Source organism: Chlamydotis macqueenii, chromosome 1 (assembly GCF_036417535.1).
Source record: "Chlamydotis macqueenii isolate bChlMac1 chromosome 1, bChlMac1.mat, whole genome shotgun sequence".
In the NCBI taxonomy this organism is placed as follows: domain Eukaryota; kingdom Metazoa; phylum Chordata; class Aves; order Otidiformes; family Otididae; genus Chlamydotis; species Chlamydotis macqueenii.
Genome location: NC_141556.1, coordinates 31,370,249 through 31,396,158, shown reverse-complemented (window position 1 = coordinate 31,396,158; position 25,910 = coordinate 31,370,249). Strand labels below are relative to the sequence as shown.

At 40.1% G+C, this 25,910-nt stretch overlaps 1 protein-coding gene across 34 annotated transcripts in view; it reads right to left on the bottom strand.

Annotated features, from left to right (window-relative positions):
- Window positions 1–15,719: 15,719 nt before the first annotated feature.
- NRCAM (neuronal cell adhesion molecule) overlaps window positions 15,720–25,910 on the bottom strand; it is a 157,651-nt gene continuing 147,460 nt past the window's right edge. For 28 of the 34 annotated variants that reach the window (XM_086747872.1, XM_086747927.1, XM_086747978.1 and 25 more), the window contains one exon: window positions 15,720–18,114. In XM_086747872.1, coding sequence (XP_086603998.1) covers window positions 17,877–18,114 — 238 coding nt within the window. In that variant the 3' untranslated portion in view covers window positions 15,720–17,876. Of the gene's footprint in view, window positions 18,115–18,686; window positions 18,745–23,755; window positions 25,870–25,910 lie in introns of those variants that run through there. The other 6 variants (XM_086747968.1, XM_086748122.1, XM_086748114.1 and 3 more) reach the window with 2 other exon arrangements.

The following is a 25,910-nucleotide window of genomic DNA, read 5'->3' as shown; positions in this document are numbered from 1 at the left end:
TGATATCCCATCCCATGTGAGTTTTTGTCTGACTCCTCTTTAAGATCTCCTTCTCCTTTGTGACTCATCCGCCTTTCTCCTACACTTCAGCTCTGTTTTCTTCCTGTGCCTACTTAGTTTATCATCTAGTTAGCTGGAGTCAGACTGAGCTTCCAGCCTGATACCTTCCAGATTTAACCCTTTGCTTGTTGCCTCCCTCTGTGCAGGCTTCTCTCTCAGCCTGTCTCTTTCCCTTGTCTGGGACAGAGTTCCAGCTACAGACCTTCCAGCATCCCTATCATCTTTCCAAACTCTCCCCGTGATCTCTTTTCCTTAACACAATTCAAAACTTTACTGTACTCTCCCTATCGTCTCCATTATTTGGCAGTCATATTTGGTTTTCCTTTTTTTTTTTTCCAGTCCAAATAGTAGGAGTTCTTTTGTCAAATCCCTCTGTCTGTCCGTGTCTCTCTCTTTCTGTCTCTTGGAAAGGAAAAGTTATCTTTGTTATAGTAACTGAAGTTTTTTTGAGGTGTTTTGCCCATATATTTTCCACAGTTGGTAATGCAGGGCCCGTGAAATTGGAAAGGGATTATTTTGGACCAGTAAGGACATTAAGTGATCCTTTGCCATTGCAGAGTCCAGATTTGTTTAGTTTCCAAAGCAGAGGAAGAGAGTGCCAGTCGTGGAGTAAGGGATGTCTATGCTAACGTGTATGCTTTGAAGTTAGAGCCATGGGAAGCACCTTTGCCCATGAGATGTGGTCTGAACCCAGCCAGTCCATGAACAGTGATAAATTATTCAGCTGCAGGTCCATTTTCCTAGAAAGAATTTTATATATTGCGGTGAAATCATTCCAGTTAAGCAGTCAGCTGTGTTATCATAGCACCAAGCTCTATCCCCTTGGGGTTATGTAGGATCTGGTCAGAACCAGAGTCTCAATACCATTTTTTTTCCTACTCTTCTCAGAGCTTTATACAGCTTCCAAATCTGAATCACAGTAGCTGCATTCAGTGCCTGGAAAAACAGTTCCTATTCATTATCATCCCTCCTCGGTCTCTCCAGTAGTCCTTAGGTTGCCAAATCACCATCAGTGCTTTTACTCTTAGTTTGTATTTATCTTCATGTCCCACTGACTCGGTTTCTTTTCGTGTTCTGTGTTCTTTTAGGAATGATAATTTAAAAACATATAAAGCATTTGTTTGAAATAATACCTTTTTTTAAGTGTCATGTCCAGCTGCAGGCTCAGGTGCTTACTTGCTCGTACTCTACAGCCATTCATCAAAGTACAACACTGTGAAATCATATCACTAGTAGCAATGGACCTCATGTGGGAGAGGGCTATGGGACCTCAACTCTTAGTGGCATCAATGCACAACAAAACTGGGCTCCGAGGGACCCAAAGGGTCAGGATTCAGCTTTTTGTTCCACAGTTGTGTGGGCAAAACTAGAAGTTTTATGAAATGTTATTTGTTGTCCATAATTCATTGGTTTTGGATGGGACCTAGAGAGTGACACTTGATAACTAAAATACTAGGTGATGAAATATCACTATCAATATAATCTTTAAAATTTTTGTATTATACCCAGGTGTGTTTGTAGCCATTTTATCTTCCTGGACATACTGTCAGGCTATTTTTCAGGTACATATCATGATTTATGCCCTTACTCTTAGAGTGAAACTTATTTCACTGGAGTAATCACGGTTTCCAGTCTATCTTTTATCAATGACATCAACTCACTCACCAGCCTAATGGTCCATTATGCCAGGAACGTTGCGTTGTTGTGGTATTACCTTTCCCTGGAGGAGGCTGAATTGCTTTTATTACTTCCTGCTTGAACAACCGCTAATCTCATTTCTGGAGTTCTTCCAAGAGGATGACTATACTTCTGACATGACTGGTTCAAGTTGCCCTTGCCAGGATTTAACAGACCGAAATATCTGTCTCACTTTCTTCAAGGACAGAGATTTGATTTCCTATAGAATCTGCGATTTAAAAACAAGCTTTGTTTTTGTATAGTTTCCCATTTATCCTCCTGTTTTGATGAACTTGCCCACATTCTGAGTTTCCTGATGCCAAATTGCTAATGATTGGTACGCACAGCCAGACTCTATAAGGATTCGCAGCCTGAAAATCCCATTGATTTCTGCTCCTATTCAAAATCTAGACAGCTCAGAATTTGTTGTTAAATTCCTCTTTTCCTGCATTAATTTTTTGGACTGTGACTTCTTAGTTTGCTAACTTGAGCTGCTAAATCATCTGCTTACTTTTCAATCTAATGTGCAGTATAGAATAAGTTTTGTTAAACCAGTTCCTGCACTTTATTGGTGTTCAAATAAGTTAAATCTTCTAGGGCCAAGAGCTTAGTAGCAGTCACAGGACAAATACATACTGTGCATGGCCTTCACCGAGTTAACACTGAAGCTGTACACTCAAAATATACTGAAGGGTCATTCCCATTTCTAAATGAACAAATTTCCCTGAGATTAAGTAGTAAAATCGCAGCCATGAGTTAATATTCAAAAAGCTTTCAGTTTTACCAGTGAATACAATGACTGTGGCAGGGCTCAGGACTTCTTGGCTTGACGAAGGAGAAGAGGTCTGAGGATGATGGCAGAAGAAGTAAATGAGACGCTTTTCCGTGACCACCAAAAGCCTCCCACGATTCCCCTTCTCCACCACCCTGCCGCAGCCCCACAGCCAGGTCCTGCAGCAGTAGCTGTCTTGCTCTGTCAGCTGGCTCATGTGTCTATAAACAGTATTAGTGAAGCAAGTTGTGTACCTTCTGCTTTTAGCCGGAGGTGAGTATTTTTTGTATAAAACTCTGGTCCTTGAGCAAAACCCTTTTAGTTCTTGGGGAGGTATAGAAAAAAGTCAGACTGGTTCCTCCTGCTGACAGGGGCTGATCGGAATGAACATCTCAGACATCTGGATAGTTATAAGTCATGCAGGTCACGCTGTCTCTCTGTTTCCTCTCCCAGTCTGTAATGTGTCTTTTTACTCTTGGCAGAAGGATTTAAGAGATAGACCTGAGTCTAATAGTTGGCTGCCACTCAAGAGTATTGACAAAAATAGGGGGAACGGCTTATCAGTGTCTCTTGTGAGAGGAAAAAGATAAAGACTACATCTACGGGTTTTTTAAAACAAATTAGATGGGATGGGTCCTACCTCATTTTTGGGATCTACAAGAGCCTGTTTGTGCTGTTTTAACATAAATAACAACAATCACAGCAATTGATTCCATCTGGTGATGGATTTGATCTCAAGGAATAAAATCACAGATGTAAAAGAGTAGGAAAAGGAAACATATTTAATTATGTAGAGATTTGTTTTCCAAGTTGCCCAGATTCTGACAGTCCAAGTTTCTCACTTTAACTAAGTGTTTACACCTATCTCTTTTGAATACTTTTAGTCCAACTCAGCTTGGTGGGAGCAGGTTGATATGGACTAGTTGAAGATCAAGTCTGCTGTCTTTCGCTACTGGAAGGGTATAGGCACCACAATAGAAAGCTGAATCTTCTGGGAAAAAAAATAAGTAAAGTCTATGGTAAGACTGGTGAAAATCTGGTTGTCTTTCCATTAACTTCACTGCCACATAAATTTCAAAGTCTAACAGGTATTCATTTACCATTAAGATTATTAACAACAAGAAGTCACTCATTTTGAAACCAATAGCATCCATGTTCATAGTTTATCACCCATAATTTGACTATCCAAAGCATAAGCAGAACTTTCTCATCTTCTTTGGTGCTGAGGGCTGCTTTCAGTGGTGTGGGCCCCCGAAGGGACCATGCTTTAAACTGTGCGTGTGTCTGGATTCAGTGACAAAACTGTGCTCTCAGATATTAGGTCCATTAACAATGACCGCATTTTTAAATGGAGAGTGTGACTTATTTGATTTTCCATTTAGTCAGAACATGATTGCTGAATACCCTTTAGAATAAAGTATTTAAATCAACCCAGTTCTCCCCAGATGTCTTATTAATTCCTATTCAATAAAAGAGTGGCAATTACTTGGCTCTAAAATTGTTTTTTTTTTCCTCCAACAAGAACATTTTAAGGCATCACACAAGTGTACATGCAGCACTGGGCAGGAAGTCTCCTTTTAGGTTTGGGCAAGCAGCCATTCATCATTGCTTTTTGTTTCCTCAAGGTTGATCCTTCTTTCATCATGTTTTAGTGGCAGTGAAGTTTTTCTAGATGGACTTGTTCTTGTCTATTCATATAAACTCCACATGAAGATCTTAGAGATTATTTCAAAGCTTTGTAAGTAAATATATCTACAGAAGAAAAGTCTTGTCTTGGTCACTTACATTTTCCTTATCTCTGGCTTTTTTTCTCTAATCTGTTGCTTCCCTCATTACCTACTGTCCTAGTTCCTCCTGTGCCCTCTTCATTGGCACTTACCCCTGAATTCTGCTGAGGCGTTAGTGCTTGAATGAATGTCTACATGAAACGTACCTTACATCTAGTACACCTACGTCATATATACCAGCCACCCTATATGCATATGATAAATTAATGTCTTCTGACCTATGTACTTTTTCCTGTTCATTGCTGCATGTCTCTAAAAATTAAAATATCTTGTTTACCTGGAATATCCATTCTCAGCATCATTGCACAGGTGTTCATGATCTCTTTGAAAAACACATTTTAAATATACATATTTAATAGTGGCAATTTCTTGTGTCACAAGTAAGTAAAGGAAAGGAATTTAATTGCATATTGTCTTAAGAAATAGATCAGGCCATACAAAAGAGAGAGGAAAAGAACAGTCTCTGACAAGGTAACCTGAGGTAAAACTCATTTGTGATCACACCCAGAGCAAAAGCTGAGCACAGCAGTAGGACACACCAGCCACATTAGATCAATGAACGCAATTAGGACCTCCCTGTATCCTGTCTTTAGCTGGCGAGAGTCTGCAACACCTCAGAGAAAAGTGAAATATTCTCCCTGGTCTCCACTTGTGGTGTCATCTCACACTGAGATGAACTCTGTGGGGTCTCCTATCTCACTAGGAGATGGTGGGCATGGTCACCACTCCACTTGCAATAAGAAACATGCAGAGATGGGTTTTCTAAACCATCCATTTTCTTGATGTGGCCAGAAAATATGATTGGATGGCTTTGGACTATTGTATTTAACACAATTATTATTTGAGGGGTGTCCTCTCTTCACCCCTCCTTTTTCTGAGTGGTACAATTGTCATAGGCAGTCAATGAACGGGGTCACGCCGGTGCAGCTATATGCACGTCCTCAAATTGAATAGGGCGTAGGATGAGCTGGTGGTCCCAAGGCCAAGGAGCACAGACCCGTTTGTAACCTCCCTGTGTAGACTCCGCTCTGCAGGGGATGAGCTGCACCCACCAAGGCTCACCCTGATCCTTCTCTCTCCTCAGGTCTAAAACTGCGATAGTGGCATGGGAGCCCGCTCTTCCTACAGCGTGAACATGGTGTCTTCTGGCCATTAGGTGTATGGAGTCTGCTGAGATGGTGCTGGAGGACTGCACAAGGCAGAGAGCCTGGGTTCACACAGTCCCAACTTTGCTGCCCTTCAGGAGCAGGCACCTCTGAGACCCTGCAGAGTTCTCATAGAGCCCTTCAAAACAGCCAGGTAATGAGTTTACGGTGATGCCGTGGGGCTAGTTGGGGCTCCAGCAGTGAGGCTGCCTCTAATTAAGCAGAAACAAACCTACTGAGGCCATTGCAGAGCGAACAATGCTCCAAGCATGTGTTTCATTAGGACTCAGATGCCTTCAGTTGTTTGCTCAAATGCAGCATCAGGCAAACCAACACATTGGTTTGTTAAGTTACATTGAGCCTTAGACAGGAACGATGGAGAGGCTTCAGCACTTGTCTGAGCTTTCTGAGAAATTATGACTGAAAATATCTGGGTATACATATATTTTAGCAGAAATATAAATACATTTGGGATGCTGTTTGAGCACACCTGCTGACAAGGTAGGGGTGCAATTCATGATTACAGTATCACATTACTATCACTTGATCATATGCAGCTAGGCTATGTGCCATTTATTTTAATCAATTTATATTTCAATTTTGTCTGTGGCTTTACTCCAGAACACAGCTCCTCAAATGTTATTTGGGCTGTCACTTCAAGGTTAGACATGTGTGCAGCTTATTAGGATCTTAGAAGGTGAAAATATCAGTAGCGTATAGATTAATGAAGTTGACAACCATTCCGGCAAGGATGATGCATGGACCCATACCAAAACTGCAGCAGAATGCCTGGGGCTATTCAACCTGGGCGATAACCTTTCAATGAACATATTTATCCAGCCAAGCCATGTAAAAGCCACCTCAGTTTTAGAAGAGGTACACTGATGTGTTTTTGGTTGGTTGCCTGTTGTTGTTAGGAGCAATGAAACAAGGAGAAATTTACAGATCATTCATGAGCCACACAGTGTGATTCACAGATGGCTGCAACTCAGGAATAGACTCTTGTTTTGTGTGACACAAGCTTTCTCAAGATTTCACTCTATGAGTGTTTTATGCAGTGAGGACAAAATAATCCCACATGCTTTTTTGTTTCATACAACATAATGGTGTACTCATTTCTGAAGGGTGTTTTGCAGGTGAAGATATGCTGCAACATTAACTTGCTTAAGAAATCCTTGCGGATATCTAAATTACCGCTCCTTCATATATGTCTCAAGTGTCTTTACGAAAACTAAAAAAGCTGGAAGTCAACACAATAGTTCTGTTTAAGTGTGCCGTTGACCAGCATGTGAGGTAACAGCACAGCGTAACATGCTGTAAAATCATCATCTCTTTATCATGAGATCAGTAATGGGTTCTAATGGCTGGTGACACAATATTTTCAGGGATGCATTTTCAGTACTTAGTTTGATTGTCTGTCCTACCAGCAGCTGCTGTGTCAGGCATTTATTACACACAACAACATGAATTGACAGAAAAGCACAGTATCTAGTGACTTTTTTTACGAAAGTCCGAGCTTATTTGAGGACCCAACCACTATGGGAATGCAAAAGAGATCCTGAGAATGACACATAGCTCTACCCACCAGAGCATGTCCTGCCCAGGCAGCCACAGCTGCCCCTGTCGCCCTCTTTTGTCATTAGCACTGTTCACTTGTGATTAATCACTCCAAGCAAAGAATAATTCAGTAGGGGTTTAGGCACATAGCTCTAGGGAAGTCCTGCTTTGGCCATCCCTTTTTTTTTTTTTTTTGCCCTGGACTGGAGTGATTAGACACTTGCTGTAGTGAAAGTTTGATTGCTGGCACCAGCATCATGCCAGCCCAGAAGGACCTGGACACTGGGTGCCACTGGTTCCCTCTTTTTTTTTTCTGATCAGGCAGGCTTTTCCCATGCTGGCAAAGGAAAAACATCAACTAATTGACTGGAAATAAATGCAACGGTTCCTTTGAGTGTGCGAAAGTGGCTGTGTGGGGATATTCCCATGATGGGGAGCCTCATGACAGTGGGCAGTCTGGTGTCTCCTAACCTTGGTAAAGATTCATGTCTGTGTTGATGCAAATCTCTGCCCTGTGTAAGGAAAGGGGGTGATCCTGCTGACTTAAGTGGGTGTCTTCACATGTCTTTGACCTGCTATCGAGTAACACACTGGTCTATTTGTATTCGCTGACCTGAGTAAAAGGTGCGTGGAGCCTGGGTTTACTCTCTATACCTTCATCTGTTTGTAAAAATAACTTCAGATTGAGTCAGCTCCTTATAAAGATATCCAGTTATTCAAAATGTATAATGAAATGTTAGTTAAGACAAAGTTTTGATTTAATTTCATTTATACAGAAGTGGCCGCAGCTGCCCTGTTTGTAGGAACCGTGTCCAGTGTGTGACTGGTTAGGGTGCGAGAGGTTCACCTAGCACTTTGAAGGGGTGGAAAACCAAATATTCTTTATGCATTAACCTTCCTTTAATGACCTTTCCCCCTGGTAACTCTTCCTCTTTGGATTGGTGGTGGGATTTGGTGCTGGGTGAGACCACAGCCTTGCAGCACTGGGGAGCCTCCGAGCGGCGCTCAAGGCTGTGTGTGGGGAAGAGGAAATGTAACTCTCGATGTGAGGCCAAGACACAAATTAATGAAAAAAGTTTTAGCAAGGCTATCATTTCTGCTCCTATAGATTTCACTTTACATAGTCTTCAGCAGAAGCCAACCCCCCCAGAATTTACTGTCATTTGTCTTGAACTAGAGCAATCTGTATGTTTCATACAGTAGCCTTTATTTTGTCAACTGGAGTAGTTGAACATTTGAGATTCAATATCTGTGTATTTTTATATCAATTCAAGTCTCACATGGAAAGCTTATTTGAAATTAAAATCTAAGTTACAGGGAAAGACTTGCTAAACGCAGGACTAGGTTGCATTGATTGTCATATCTGATTTTTGACAAGAGTAGTTTTATGGTATACAGCAATTTTGCTCTGAACATCCTACAGAAAACCTCATCATCCAGTGATGAGTGGATATAAATCACTCTTGAAACCTATCCTACTAGATGTATTTTAAAAAAAAAAAGTATCTGATAGGCAACCAACACCAGAACCAAACATACAGACAAGCTTGAGATGAGTGACAGGCAAAGTCATCTTGTTTCTTCTGTTATCTTTTACATGGAACATCAGATGCCAGCCATTACAAACAGACAGTTTCATCTACAATTAAGAAGCATGTTGTAATGATCCTCCCCAAGCTTTTGAGTGTAGAAGGAAAATATATACTTTGAGAGCAAGCCTCTTAAAAATGTGGGTTATGCCTCTGCAATGGTGCTTTCACATTATTTTTATCATTACAATTCTTTAATGAACAACTGATGAGCAATAATCTCACCAAAGCTAGCTACAAAATTAAAGTGTTTTGCTTTTTAAATATTTGTAGTGGAATGTTTTTCAGTTGCAGTCTGAAATACATGATTTAGAAAATCTTTACTTCTGCCATGTGGCTGTCTCCAGAATGTAAACTGGCTGTGGCTGTGGTGTCCCCGCTGGAGGCTGCTGTCATTAGCGGAGAAACCCTGACACTCTATTAGACAGTTATTCACTAAAAAAAAATATTCATTATGCAAACCTCTGCCCAAAGACCTGCCTAAAATGCCACAAGCAGAAGTCTTAGCTGATATAAATGAATGCAGCTTCAATGGCTTTGACAGGGCAGTGACTGCCTGCTCTGTCTGAAAATTCTGTCCTGGGTTCCAGTTTTCAGCATTTCTGCTCTCACCACCAGCAAAAATAAATTATTATTTGCCAATTTTTATTCATTGTTAATCATTAACCTGTAGCTGCGTTCCCATCTCTAACCTCAGACATCTTGTACCTATGTGTTTTGTATGATACTGAGACACGATGTGTTTGATCTGGAGCTGTAAGCAGCGTTTTGAAAACTTTTATTCTTTTCTTAACGCCTTAGGTTTTCTTGTTTTATTCTGCTGCCTCGATCCATGCAACAAGTCTCCTGCTACAAAGCCGTACGCACTCTGCAAATGTCTCCCTCTTCCACCCCCTGTTGATACCGCAGGGATGATGTGATGCTAATCTCGAAGGGCAGAGCCTCTGTCCTCCTCACGTGAAACAGCCCTGACGTGCTGAGATGGTTGCTGCAGGCAGAGTCCCTCTGAAGCTGATGCTGTGTGACAACACAAATCAATTCGGTGTCTCTTCATCTTGTTTCAGACCAACGAGGCTTCCGGTGGTGCGATACCAAAAATGCGCTATGCGCTGCCTGTCCTGATCAAAAAGGTTAATAGTGGCAACCGTCCTAGACACACGTTAAAAGCACTGACTTAAAGAGTGTCCTTCCGAGCAGGAGGGCAGGCACAGCGCCGAGCTTTGCTCCCACTGCTGCGACACCCACCTCGCCTGAGCGCAATCTGCTGTGTGATGAGCTGTTCCCATCTTCATGCGTCAGGACCTTAAGCCTTTCTTCTTCGACACAGAGATTAAGGGCAATCCTGACAAATTCAAAACGAGATCAAGTACGGCGCTTCAGCGAGATGAACTACTGGCCTACAAATTACCCGGGGCAGGCTGGACTCCTGGGCTTCTCACGGGGATCCATCCCCTCTGGTTTTGCAGGATCAGTCGTGGGCACCACATCGCCCTTTTCTGAACACATTCTGGGCTTTTACGTGAGCAAAATCTGAGCTAACTGGCTGCAAACCAAGCAAATCAACACATTTTTTTAAACCTTTTTTACTGTACAGCTGCCAAGCGCAGGTACCTACAAACACGGATGTGGGAACCAACAACCTAGCAAGGCACTCAGCTGGTTCCCAATTCTGCCTCCAAAAAGAGATATTTTCGTGCACCTTTGGGACAGGGCTAGCTGCCAAATTTCAGACCAAGCATCCCTGTCTCATAGTTCTTACCAATTTACTTTTCAAACAGCAATTCTGCCCCAAATGTCCCTGTAATTTATGACTGCAATAACAAATAGGCAAATTAGAATAAGGTTGTTAATACCATTGCTTACACAAATAGCATTATTGCTTTTTACAAAACAAGCAAATTGTTATGAACTTGTGTTTTATTCTTATCAGTCATTATTTTATATATGCTTTTAAATATATATTTAAAATGTATATAATTTTACATATATATGCATTCACATGGGATGTGATGTTAGATGCATTGCTTTGGGCAGCAGTTTTCCCCAGGCTTCTGCTAACCAACAGCTGTGACTTCCCTCTAGTGGTCAGTTGTTATTTTTAAACGCTGATGATTAAAGACTGGGCTGCCTCTCACATTAAAAAAAAAAAAATCAGTATGTTTTAGAAAATTAGATACGAGCTTCCCTCTTGACAAAGTTTATGGTCATTGCTTAATTTTAATAGAACAGCAGAGGCTGTTTTCTTATTACAGCAAAAATTTGGAACCAAGCATCGGCTGGGAAAAAGCCATGAAGAAAAAATAATCTCAGCTAAATAAAAGTTCTTGCTGGCTAATGGGCTCACTAATTGTTCAAGTTATATAATTACACCTAAAAACTGTGGCTTGTTCACCGCTACAAAATTAATTAAAGCTATAGTATTCACTTGTAGGCAGTGGAACCAGTTTTCTAGTGCTTTCTCATATGGTGTTTTTGCCTAGAGACCATCTGACAGCCTAGCAAAGTCCACTTTTCTTCTCCTTACAGGAAATCAAACTATTCCAGTCCATGTCAGCTTTTTTTTTTTTCATTCATTGTCCCTCTGACATGGCTTGAAGCTGTTTCAATTATCTGCTTTTTTTTTTTTTTTTTCTCTCAATGAATCTTTTTACTGAAGCTCTTCAAAAACATTGATTTTGGTATTTGGGGTTTGGAGTTCTCATCATGTAGGTTCTTCATTTTCCAAACAGTTTGTATGGCTCCCTTCTATCTTCCTTATCTCAACAGCTTGAAATGCCCAGTTTCCTCAAATTATTGGAATAACACTGGTCAAATTCCCAAGTAAAGGGAACAGAGTCTCTTCAGCTGCCCTAGCCCTGTACTTAGAGAACGCAGTTTCTTGCAAGCCGACAGTTTTAGCTTGCTTCAAAAGGTAAGGAAATTAAAGCAACTGCTTCCATCTGTCTGAGAATTTCCCCTACCCAAATCTGCAAACTTATTGGCAATTTTCAATTAAGTTTGACAGAAATGTCTAAGATTAGTAAGTCCTTCTAAGTCACTCAAAACAAAAGCTAGATTAATAGGAAAAAAAAAAACCCATAAAATTCTTTGGATGGAGAATGATGTACAATTATCTCATTATATACCTGTCGTAGTTCAGCCCCGATCGGGACCAGACTACGCAGTCTCTCTCTCGCTCCCCCCACCCTCCGAGAGAATAGGGGGAGATGATATAAGAAAAACGGCTCGAGGTTTGAGATAAGGACGAGGAGAAATCCTTAAAGTTACCGTCACGGGCAAAACAGACTCGACTTGGGGAAAACTATTCATTTATTTCTAAAATTAGCAGGAGAATGAGACAGGGAACAAGATAACCTCCCCCCACCCCTCCCTCTTCCCGGGCTTAACATTATCTCTACTACCTTCCCCTCCCGAGCGGCACGGGGGGGGGAAAGGGAATGGGGGTCGCGGTCAGTTCATCACGCGTTGTTTTTTACGCCGCTGTATCATTGTCGGGGGAAGAACTCCTCGCATTCCTCCTCTGCTCCAGCGTGGGGTCCCTCCCACGGGCCACAGTCCTTCGTGAAACTGCTCCGGCGTGGGTCATCTCTTCCACGGGGTGCAGTCCCTCTAGAACAGCTGTCCCAGCGGGCCCTCCACGGGCCACAGCCTCCTTCAGGCACCCACCTGCTCTGGCGTGGGGTCCTCCACGGGCTGCAGGTGGATCTCTGCCCCTCCGTGGACCTCCATGGGCTGCAGGGGGACAACCCGCTCCACCATGGTCTTCACCACGAGTTGCAGAGGAATCTTGGCCAGGAGCCGCATTACTCCTCCCCCTCCTTCTTCACTGACCTTGGCGTCTGCAGCCGTTCCTCACAACAGGCTGGCAGACGCCTCTCAGGATCCTTTTTACATCTTATTCACTTCTCATCTCCTCTCCACTTCTTGCAGCCGGGCCGGGCCGAGTTGGGCCCAGTCGGCTGCCTGGCGGGAGGCCAGAGGGTGAGGCCTGCAAGGCCCATGAGGCTCGCGCCTCCCCCTCTCTGCCCCCCGCTCAGCTGCGTCACATCTTCTTCTCCTCTTTTTCCTGTTTTCCCCTACTTAAATACGTTATCGCAGAGGCGTTATCACGGGACATTCTGCTACCAATTGGCTCGGCCTTGGCCAGCAGCGAGTCCGCCCTAGGCCCGGCCGAGTCCACTGAACAAAGGGGAGCGACTTCTAGCAGTTTCCTACAGAAGCTACCACCTTAGGCCCCCCCTCACTAACAAAACCAGAACAATACCGCTTGTCAACAACCCGTAGTCTGGTCTGTACCTAGTGGGTTGTGCTGCCCTGGCCGAGCAAGGGCTCCTGCTGCCTCTCTCATGTGGGTAAAGCAGCCTTTGGCTGCTTTTCTCCTTTTCCCCTTCAGGCCAGCTGTCTTACTGACTGTTTCTCCAATCTTTAAAGGCAACCTCAAATATTATACCTTTTCTCTTTCATTTTCTCTGTCCCAACAGTTTCATTTTCACTTCCTTTTCTTCTTACCGTGCCGGACAGGCAAACATTTCAAGCTAGCATGCCCTAAGGCCTCCCTCGCTACAGCACCTATATTGCAGACCACGTACTTGGAATATATTCTGAATGCTGCCACCTAGAAAGCTTGATTTGCTTCCTTCATCCTATGAAGTCTTGAAACCCTTTACATCTTCACAAACACAAGGCAGAGCAATGTATGGAGCAGGCTGCTATCCTCTGTCAGGCAAGACGCTGGGTTTCAAGACCAAAGCATCCCTCTCCGGAGGCCAGGAAACAGGGCAGCACCCTCTGGAACATCTGTATCAAGTATACTTTATTATCAGAGGTAAATGTAGTTCAGTCCTTAATGCAGCACAAGACCTGCCTATTTCAAAGAAGTCAGGCATCCGAATTAGGCTGTCTAGACTTTCCCTATTTTAAGGCTCAGGTGTGAAACCCTGGGCATGGATATTTGTACAACATGGCAGGCTGGGGACCAGGTATTTTTCCTCCTCTTTACTTATATTCAACATGTTATAGAAACCCAAGCAGAATTAAATCCAATTTACAGTAGCAGCTTAGATTTTGACATGATGCCATGGGTTTTTTTTCAGCTGAAAGGGAAACAACACTATCTTCTAAACTTCTTACCTCAGGGTAAGGGAGAACAGGTTGAAAGGCTGGCTGGGTCCCAGTGACAGGAGCTCTCTCCTACCCCACCTGACTCTGCAACTCGTAACATATGCAGACGCATTACTTGCAAGCTGGCTGCAATTTTATCCAGCAGAACTTCCCTGGGGGACAAAGCCAGTGCTGCCAAATTCACAGCTGGGCAAACCTCTCCAACACCAAATGAAGGGTCCATCTTTCAGTTATTAAACATGATCTGAATTTTTTATCTGCTCACCTACACAGTGAGGAATTTTGTGTGTATTTTTAATGCCAAAAGTTGGGAGATCACAACGTTCCTCCCTGCTTACAGTCACATTTTCTGTCTGTCAAAGTCCTGTTGACATGTATTTATCTTGACAGTTTGGTCTAAAGTTTCCACTTCATGTGTACAAAGAGCAGCGAGAGATCCCTTCAGAGATTTAAAATGATGGCCTGCAGGATTGATTTGCACCCCAGAGGGCATCATTTGGGGCTAGAATCCTACAAGCAGCACATTCAGTTATTTCCGTCTTCTCATGATACCAGTCACTTCTTCTGCCAGCTCTCTGAAATGCTCTTTCCTAAGGTAGAAGGAAGGGGAAAACTTAGAGGGAGGGGGACAGAAACACAACAAAGGACAATTACTTTCCAGAAATTATTGACATTTCATCCTCTTCCTGCTTTTCTCCCTAATTCTTCTTTCAAAGAAGAAAATACTTCCATACTTTAGACAATATTTCTTCATACATTATTTCTATAGGTTCTGTCTTAGAACAGACCAGACAGCATAAAATTTGGTTTTCAAATCTTTTGCCACTTTGCCTCTGCTACATGGAGCCACAAGGAAACTGTATTTTCCTAGGAATAATGTGAGAATAGAAGATTACAAGAAAAATTACTGTTGGGGTATCCTTTTTAATTCCTTCCGGATTTATACAATCACTTCAGTAAGTGATAAAACCAAAAGCCAAAGTATATAACTGAAAGGAAATTGTAGCAACTATACATATTAGTGCACAAAGAACATATGTGTGTCTCCAAAAATGGTTATCATATGAGAACTTTCCCCCCAACAAAACCTAGGAAACTCAGACTTCTCTTTTCAGGTATTATTCTGTAATCAAAACAGAAACAGCTGTATTTAATATCTCCCAGTCAATGCATATTGCTGGAAAAATCAGCAGATACCTGGACAGAGAAATAGGCAGCTCAGTATCTGAAGGTGCCAGAACTGAAATTGTGCAGATGATAAGAAGCAGGAATAGCCAGGGGTTTCCAATTACACATAGGTGGCTCAGAAGGCTGACAGAATGGCTTCTGATTCAGTGATAAAATCCCTCTTTCAAGCATCATGGCCAAAAGTCAACTTTCTGATGCATCTCCTGAAGCATCTGTACCTCCTGGGATCCATGGCTCTCCTGCAGTCTTCTCTGCAGAAGCTGCCCTCCTGCCCAGTCTGCTTCCATTCATACACAGAACAGACAAGGTATGAAAAGAGCATTGCAATGGATTTTGCATACCATAAAAGATGTTATTCGTAATTCCTTCACTTAGTGTACTGTTTAAAAGCGAGCACCCAGAATTTTGTATGTCAGACAATTCCTTTAGGACACAAAATTTTGATTTGGGATCCTATCTGAGGGCTCTTAATTTCAAATAAACATTCTTATTTTCTCTTATTCACTCTTGCAGATATGGAATATGACTGTTTAGGTTTTTTTCTTTGCAGAAATATGACTAAATAAAGCAACCATGGAAGTAAAATGTAAACAGCAGGAGATTTCAATGGAAATGGCCAGACAAATTCACATTTTTTCAAATGGTAGCATGTAAAGCTAAGCAACTTTCCATAAACAGTTTGGCTGCAGTACATAAAGTCCTGTAACATCACGGAGACAACTTCTGCCAGAGTCGTTTTGTGCTTTTTTCCACTTTGAATTCTTAATTACATGGTGAATGAATCAGATGTGATTTTTACTGCTAGTGTAAACAAAACAAACAGTGAAATTTTAAAACCACATTTATTTTTAATACAAAATCTGTTGCACTATTACAGAAGTGAGCCTGTAAGTTTACCCCCACATGCACAGATAATTCAGCATCTACAATTAAATAAGAATAAAATTATATTTCTCTTTTAGCAAAACCATTGGCAAATCTTCTTAAGAAATGTTCTCTTTGTGCTTTGTAATCAATGTTTGTGTAATTCTTTTCTTATTTCGGTTGCCATTACGAAAATTGATCAATGGAAAGCTCAAAGGTGCAAAAGAAGCTTATTACAGCTAGCTTACATTTGTGATTTCTTCAGTTGTGCTTTACCTACAATATATACAGGACAGCTGCGAGGTGTACTATGGTCTCATGTAATGCACTGGCAAAAGCTCTGAGTGGCGCAATTAGGAATCTGCAGTAAAAAAGCAGAACAGTTCACTATTTTGTTTTCACAGCAAAAAAAAAAAGTATTTAAGTAGATGCTTTAAAATACCATGCACACCATTGGCTATAGTACTTCTTACACAGTACAACATAAGCTTTCTTGTTTTATTTGTCTGTAACACCTAGAAGCATATAGCATCTACGCTTTAAGTGTATTTACAAATTCAACAAAATATCTACATATAAAAAGCTTACTTAAAATTAAACTTGATGCAAGTTATGAAAAACCAATTTATTGGCAAATGAAACTGAGCATTCCTTCAACCATAGGTTGTTATAAAAATTTATATTTGGAAGTAAACATTTGATTGATATAGTATGCGAGAAAATAATTTTGTAACCGATAATGGCAATCCTTTACCACTAAACCGTATTAGCACTTGTCAGATCGAATTCTGTGGTTCCACGCGGTAACCCCCACACTGCTTCAGGGTGTAGATAATGACAAAGCTGCCACGCTGATCCGGCCGGGATGCAGAGGGAAATGCACTCTCGCTGGTGTAGTCGGCTGGTTTGTTTTTTTTTAACAATTTATTTTACAAAAGCTTATACCTTGCTGTGTTAGTAAATAATTTAATTATGTTTGTGTATTTTTATTTTATTTTTTTTAAAATCTTCTAAGGCCATGAAAACATGTTGTGCTGTTACTGTTTATTTTTAACTGTTCCTTTATTTTTAACTGTGTAACTGTTCCTTTATTTTTAAAAGAAAAAAAAATCATACTCTGTGTAATTTAAAATATTTAAAACCTTCTATTTTTAGCACAACAGTTTCATAACACTTTTTCCCCCCCCCACATTTTCACTTTATTTGGCAATGATAGTAGCCTGCTAATCACAGTTTACTGCACCAACTGATTTAGTAGTGCAGCACATTATGGAATGCATATTGTATAAAGGCACTGAATGTATTTTGCCCTGTGTTTTCCGGAATATTTTCTCTCATTTTAAAGTTTTTTCTTTCAGCATCTGTACAAATTCCAAAATGCATCGCAATGCCTATCTTTTATGCCCTAAAATCAATCCAATGTGTTTTGATGTAAAAATAGAACACTGTACTGCTGTAATACTTGATAGATTACAAAGGCTATAAAGTAATAGGAGCAAAGAGCAGATAATAGGGTCTCATTAAGCATCAGCAAATGCAAGTGTCATACTTAAATCATTTAGCAATTATATAATGTACATACGGTTCCTAACTGTCTTGCAAAAAGACATATGATAGCTAGACATTAAGTCACCAATTTCACAACAATGTCCACAAAGACATTGAAGGTCTATATAATGCTACTATAACACTCTGACAATGAAAACGGAATTCATATCCAGGGATTCAGCTGAGGACTGCATAAAAAAACTGTCAAACCATGTTTTTACAGTGTACACAAGATTATCTGTGAATTGTGTCGCATTTTTTCCCCATGCATTATACTGTATTTTCAACAGGAAAAAAAAATGTCAAGTTGATGTTATTGTTTGTGTCAGTTCCTTTAAAAAAAGTAAAAATAGCCAAGTTTTGAACGAGATTTGAATGTTGTATTTTGATTCATACTAACATACCACTTAATGTGTCATTATGCTGTATAACTGTATTGACCTGCATATTCTTAGAGCATAAACATCTTGTGGTGAGGAGCTCCGTTACCTGCATGTTCATAGTATGAGAAGGAGGACGTACAAGTGCTTTAGACAAACTGAAGATACAACGGGATGGAGTTCTGTGGTTACACAAATGAATTCATGGCATTTACAGGAGAAGGAGCCTCAGAGCTTTCATTTCCTTCTGCAGGTTCTTTCTCTTTTTTACCACTATATTGTCCAATAAAGGAGCCATCCTCATTGAACTGACCATTGACACCTTCCCCATAGTCAACTAAACTGTCATCGCTGTCTTCTTTTTTCACAGTTCTGTCTGAAGGTGTCCGGCTTCCTTTTTTTAGAGGTTTGTGGTCCTCTGCATCGCTGGAGACACAAACAAACAAACAAAAGGCATTAACTGACGTATTACATATTAAGAGAAAATCAGCCATGCATGCAGAGTTTATAAAAAGCATGTGTGCAGCCCTATAATCCTTTAGTAAACCCACATCACATTGCAGAGACAGATCAATATGATGCAGTTGACATGAATACATGGTGTAGGAATGATTTAAACAGAGAATGTCTTCAGAGGAGGGAGGAGGGTTTGTGGTTTCCTTTTTTTATTTCCCCCACGTGTCGTGCATGACTTCTCAATGGTAAGACTTGCGCCCTTGCCTTGGAAGCAATTTAGGCGCAACTGCAAGCATTAAAAAGTGGGTTGTAAAGTTATTAAAAAAATAATTTATTTGTTCTCCAAAGTAACAAGCTTATGATGTGCTGTGAAGTTAGTCTGTTAAACTTCTTAATTTCTTTGACTCCTTGAAAATGAATGAAGAATGAATTTGGTTAAATGAAATATACCGATTTTCTTTACTAGTATAAAGAAAATAAAGTGCTGCATTTCAAATAATTTGTTACAGAATGCAGGCCAGACTTGCAATTTTCAACCTTACCTTTCAAGAGACCTACATATTCCATTAAAAGGGTGCAGAAGAAACAAATGAAAATAGCCTAAGAAGAAAAGCAAAGTCCATATCCTCATAGTGATCAGTATTTTATCAATAATAAGTTGCTCTTAAAATTGCTAAAACATTTACTGCATACAGGTAAAGCAACAATTTAGCTTACAGTAGCTACAGTTGAGAGGTTAAGAGCATGTTTAGGTTTTTTCATTATTTATCAGATCAGCCTCCTCATCCTAACACATAACCGATAACATGTTTTGACAACGATGATGGTGATTTGGAGGACAACAGAAAAAGGAAAGGAAAGAAAGGCAGGGAGGAGAGATCCCCGTAGCAAAGTGCTGTGGTCTTTCTCTCGTCAGTGGAAAAGCTGCAGCACCATCAGCATCCCCAAATAAATTTGCAGCTCTAGTAAGCTTCTATTTCATGAACTAGAGAGATGTAGTTGTGCTGTTTACAGAATACTTTACACTGCACTTCAATTTCATGATGCAGATTTGAGTAGCAGCTCTAAAGCATTTCCAATTAAAAACCACTATTGTCAGCTGCAGTTTTAGGTGCAATTATTTACCTTGACTTACACAGAACATGTGACTTTATTTGCATATAGGGTACAAAAGAGTAAGTGATTTTTTTTTTAATTTATAGACTCCCAGCTTATGGAAAATATAAAGAAACATGTATAGAATATGAAGGAAATAAAAATATATTTACAATATCCAGAATACTAGGCTGAATATATATTCAGCAGATTATTTGAACTGTGTAATTCCTAAAAACAAGTACCTTAGTTATTACCATAGTTATTTTTTCTATTTTTCTTTCTAAAACATATCTTTGAACACCCAGAGAAATCATATATATAGAGCACATACAAGGTCACACAGATTATATATTGTTAGCTAACAAATGTCCCGTTGAGAAACATTTTGCTATTGTTAGAAAACCATTACACCAATTTTCCATCATGCTAATTCTCTTCATCTCATCACCTTTTTTAGAAAACTCCAAGTTAACACATTCTAAAAGAAGCACACCTCTAATATGCATATACTTACAGAAAAAAAAAAAACATACTACAGATTTTATTCTTCTATGCATACACAAGACAGAAGTGTTAGGAATATCTATTCTATTGACGTAAGAAAATCTTAATGTTTAAAATACAAAAAGGCAAAAACTCGGCTGTATCAGTCTTGACTTTGTTTTTTAGTTATTGCTGTCTACATGGCATGAGGATAAATATTGTATCATTGATGTTTTGTGCTCACTGATACTGCAAACATATAGGCTAGTAACATTTAAAAGAATGCTAGTCCAAAATGTCAATTATCCAGCAGCAAAGTGCAAATATTGGTAACATTGCAAATACAAGCAGATTACAGAGACATTACTGAAGAGAGTTCATTCTGGAAGGACTTCTATTTAAAAGGTTGAAGATAGACTTGAGTATTTAAAAATCACAGTTTCTCCGCTGCCCTCATCAGAGGGCATTAGAGCCATTGTAACAGGTTATACAAATCAAATGAAGGCCAGACCGACCCTCACTTCAAAGCAGTACCAGGTCCTGCTCCCAAAGAAGAATGACCTGCAGCGTTTCATGCTTTCTGAGTAATAGCATTTAGTAAAGAACACTGCACATATTATTTGCTGTTTAATTTTAGATGAGCAGCTTCATAATTGCTTGTAGGAATAAAAATAAATTAAAATTGCATTTTTACCATATTCCAGCTGGTGAAGAAACTCTGCAAATATTCTGAAGTGTGACCCTATCCAGTGTAATTCACTAGGCTGGAATATACACTAAATAAATAATACACCATCATTGTATCAAAAATATCCACATTTTTGTGTTTAATCCAATATAAGGCTTGATGTTCATTTATAACTTAGATAAATCTGGGTATGAGAATTTCTGCTCTTAGGGTTTTCATGTTTGCATTTTTGAAAATAAAGTTTATTTATATGCCAAACAATGAAGAAATACTTACACAGGTGGTGGCATTGTGTCTGTGATTTTTTTCTATATTTTAGTAAGTATGCAGATTCTATTGTCTGTATAATTAAAAACAAACAGGTAAAACTGCAGATTTAGCCAGGAGTGTACCTGCACAGAGGTGAGCACTGGGGTAAGAGTAGTTACAGTAGATGCAAAAATCAAATCTGAATCTGGGGATTCCCTCCCTTTTCGCACTATACATGTCCATAAAGAAGTTCTGCCAAGACTCTATCAGTGGAAAAAGATGTGGGAGTATCCTGGGTGCTTTCCACTCCTTCTTTAGGAAAAGGAAATATATGCTGTGGGACATTTATTCTTTATCAAACTGGATTATGACTCTTTTATTAGATGCATACAATGTTTTGTGTAGAAGGGAAAGAAACTAAGGAATAAAAAGCAAAACAACAAGCAAGAGAGAGAGAGAAAAAGTAAAGACATCCATGGTTTGGACAGCACTTTTGTTACCCTGGGGGTGCAAAACAGAGAAGGGACCCTGGTGCTGTGGGGAAATGAATATATTTTCTGTTTGCCGCCAAGAAGCAAACTGCAAAAATCACTGAATTGCATTATGAATATGGATGCCCAAAGAGCTATAGAACACGTTAGGTTGTAGAATATATAATACTGTATTGCAAAAACATGTTAAAGTGATACATTTTTATACAATATCTGCAAAATTTGCTAATATTGCTTACAATTGTTCATAAATCTATTTCAAAATACAACCAGGATAGATCATAATTTATTTTAGGTTGTGTTTGTGATTTTGCTTGCTGTCTTTTCTATATATATTGTAATATCTTGTAATGAAAAATAAATTACAAATTGGGTTGACTAAAATTACAGTAGAAAACTGAAGAAGTTTTTGGAATGTGTCATGTATGCAGTGCATACAATTAATAGTAAGACAATAAGTACTGTGAGAGAACAAAACAAGAGGTGAGAATGGGTATGAATTTTATATTTAGATCAGCCAGCCATTAAAGTTAAGTCTAGGGATACTTTTACTATTTCTTCTCTTACAAATAAATTCCAAAACTAATGAACCATAGCAAACTTGCAGCCAATGATTAAGAGATATGAAGAAGTATGGAGGTGACAATAACATGTGTAAGTGCAAAGTACAAACTTTTTTTTTTTTTTAAAGTACTTCCATTTCACAAGCTCATCAGTTATGAAAGAAATATATACCTTGAAAGCTCCTTTCTTCTTTCAATTTTTCTTCCTTAGATAGGGGTACATGCAGCAACCAGTCAGAATGGGGAGGACAGTTTTACGATGCCTCTGCAGTCCAGCAGGCAACTAGTTCCCACTAAACTTTGCCACATTCATGGACATGCAAAAAGACTCAATATATGGTTAGCAATATACTACTTTTCCTTATAACACAACTGTCAGACGAAAGGCAACATAAAACAAACAAAATGGATAAAGCATTCTGCGCTATTGGATGCAGAAAGAGGATGCAGAAGCTGAAAACTGTTGGCAGTAAATTCCTTTTTCTGTGCCCTCAGGTCAACAGCCCAGAAATGTTTAGGTATAAGCAGTCACATAAAGCCACAGAAGTACCTTACACTATGACTTCCCTGCACGCTCCAGGAGAACCTCTGCCCTGATACCTAACAGGTTTCTGCTCACGCTCCTAAATAGATAGGCCTGTGCAGATGAAAAATGCTTTCCCTATACACTTACGCATCTGTATCAATCCAGACTTCAAAACATTCTACTATTTCTAATCTAGCTAAGACATCTATATTAGTTTTCCGAGTAGTTTTTCTTTAGCATCTCTGTAATACTCAATCTTAAATCCCTGCAAAAGCTGAAAAAACTGAGAGATTAAGCTCTGGCATGGGCTGAAAAAATTGCTGTTAGCCAAAGAACCTGACTTGTGAAAACTTTAAAGAAAAATCTGCTTGAGAGAAATTCAACCAACTTTCCACCTTTGCTATTTCCAGTGGAAAATTATACAAAGGGAAATCAAAGCACTGATTTAAAAAGTAGTGACAGAGACGTTCAAGAATTAAAATAAGAACCATTAAAGAAAGCACATGTGCCTAAATGAGGACACAATAAGACCACTGCCAAATCCAACTGGACTATTCAGAGAGAAAAATTCTTCAGGCAGTCCACTGACATCATCTTTTGCACTAGAAGGAACTAAGCTTAGAATTACAGTGCTGAGGCACAAATCATTGCTAGGTCACCCTGGAAACACACCTAAGCTACAATAAAACTTGAATAACTACAAGAGAAAAAAAAATACTATTGTAGTTACAAACTATATTGTCATTGTTAATCAACCCAGAACAAGAAGGATGACTAATATATTATCCAGCAATATCAGAACCAACCATTTCTAGAAAACTCTCGTAGCATATCCTAGAATTTGTAGGAAAAATATTGTGTGTGTCAAAACGTTGAACAAAAGAGGCAAAATAATTCAACAAAATGTGCAAACATCCTGCATCACCACACTAGCAGTCCTACTCCTGTAGTTGCCTTGTACTGTTTGATCTTCCTAAGAACATTTTGCAGACTGCAATGAGATGCTAGACGTCCAGCTTCCTGTGAAGTTAACGAAGACATGCATGTTTGTAGTCTCTCCCTATCCATGAATCCACAGGTCTGTAGATGCCATGGCTTCTTAATTTCTCTCAATTTAGGGCCCAGGATGGAAATTTAGGCTGATTTATACACCTACACCGACCTGAACAGAAGCTCTAAAATAAACAGACATTTGTGGTACTCCTTGTATTTCTTGCACTTTCTTGGTTTAAGCATTGACTGTCCAAAATTTACTATCTCCGTTTTCTACAACTGAGGAAATCACTGGAACTGTAGTGCAGTTTGCCACATAGGCAGTTTTCCCTTATTATGTAAGAGTGCAGGTATGCCTCCAGTCACAAGAACATAGCATACCCCGTCATTCTGTGGTTCCTGGAACACCTGCATTTCCTAAAGCATTATTTCCTTTGTTAGATTGATATGGCAGGAAAATACAATGTTGTTGGGTTGCAGATAGCACGCTCTTAGATGAAGCTGAAGAGTGCAAAACATCAAAAAAGTCCAAGTCAACACAAGAATTCTGGGAAGCCTAGAAACTGAATGGGACAAAAATGCACCCTAAAATTGAGGGCTAGGACTCCTCTGGAAGATCTTAATTAGTCATTAAGATCTAAGTAATTTAATAATTTAAATCTTATTTTGAAACAATTCATTTTCTAAGCATTGGGCTTACTTGTCCAGAAATACCGAAGTCTATTCAGTATAAATTTCCAAGTCTTTCAATCTTCCCAGTTCCTGAGAAAGGAGGAAGCAAGTCTGTGTTCTTAGAAAGTTCCTCTTGATGGTCTGGTGTCTCTCTGAATGTGAGATGTCCTTTCGTACCTCGTATGAAATGATTGTGAGATCTTATACTTCCCCTTCCCTCCTTTAAACTTCGGAGGAGAACGAAAGGAGCTGAGGCACTTGTGAGGATAAGACAATGAAGAGCTTCCAACAGAGCTCTTTTTTTTCCGCTGACATAAGGAGTGTTTGTGTTCTGAGAAATCCTTCATGATCTGAACCAAGGACTCACCAAATAGCTTGCCGCCTGTGTATGGTAAAGATAGCAGTTTACATTTGAGATCTAGCGATGAGGTCCAAGGACGTAGCCATATAGCTCTCCGGGCTACAGTGAGGCATGCCATATTTTTAATGGTGAGTCTAAGAGAATCCTCAGCTGCATCATGGATAAAATTAGCTGCAATTTTACATAGCCTGCGTTTCCGCTGCATGGCACCAGATAGGACCCATTTCTTTTTTAATCTGGCTTGTTCCTCCTCCAACCATATTAGTAATGCTCTAGAAGCGTAAGTGCAGTAGATAGATACTCCAAGCTGGGCTGCAACTAGCTTGAAAGATCTTTTAATTGCTTCCTCAACCTTTCTATCAGTAGGATCTTTAGGGAGAGCATCCATATTAGCAGGCACTGATAGTACTGAATCATCAGTAACCAATGCCTTGTCTACCTGAGGCAAGGTCCCCCACAAAGCCGCTTTATCCACTGGAAGAGGATAGAGCTTACGTAGGACTGCCGGGGCTTCATGCTTTGCCTCAGGATTACCCCAAATCCTACAGACAAGATCTTCCACTGCTGAATGGATAGGAAGTGCATTATCTATCTTGCCTTCTTGAGAAGGGATAGGCAGTTCTTCTGAAGCACGTTCAGATTTGGAATATTTAAGCATTAACACTCTCTTTATGTGCTTGAACAGATAATTCTGATTCTCCATGTCAAACTTACGCAGAGGATCTGGTCCTTCTTTGTCTTCTGTAGGGGATTCAGATGACATCTCCTCATCTTCAGGGGACGACTGAACCTCCAAAGCCTTGTCAGTCTCAGATTTCTCCTTCCCAGAAGCTGTTTGATCTTTTAAACTGTCCATATGGGCAGACTCAAAAGTTTGGGAACTGCTCCCAGTTGCTTCTAGAGGAATCACTGGAACTTCTGTAATTGGTACCCTGGGATGCTTTATTGAATGAGACCTACTCTGTGCCACAGAAGTTATGCTTTGTCTGGCTGCTGTCAAAGCATCCTTTAAGACAGTAGCTAGCTCAGGCAAAATTACAGATTTCATTAATGAATTCTTTTCAGATTCAGATAAGTGAGTAGTAGTAGAAGATCTTACATTCCTGTGGTAGGAGCTCTGAGTGTCTTCTGAATCTGAGCTGTAGTCTGGGATCTGGCTGAACCAGTGCTGGAGAGAAGAATGCTGCCTTGCCAGTGAGTCATGAATTGAGTTGCAGCTGAGGGGTTGCTGGAAAGGGGATGGCTGTCCTGCCTGAGAATCTGAGCCCTCCTCCAACCCCATTATCTGTTGCTCAGAAGCATGATGTCTAGACCCATGCCTGTACTTCCATTGGTCTGACCTGTTTTCCTCTTGGCAGAGGGAAGCAGAGACAGAACTAACCCTTGTAAGCTCTGAAGACTGCCTAGCCCTCCTCCTGGTGTAGGAGGTCTCTGATCTGGTGCTGGAGTATTGATCTCCTGACCTTCTGAAGAAGTTGGATCTGTCAGATCTCACAGACTTTGGTTTGGTAAAGACAGGGTCTGCTTCAGGAGAATTGGCACAGCTACCTTTTCTTTTCTTTTCCTTGTCCAGTTTCTTTCCTGTCCAAGCAGACATGGACCTGAAGTGATGAAAAAAGTTCAAAATACTCGAATTCCTAGA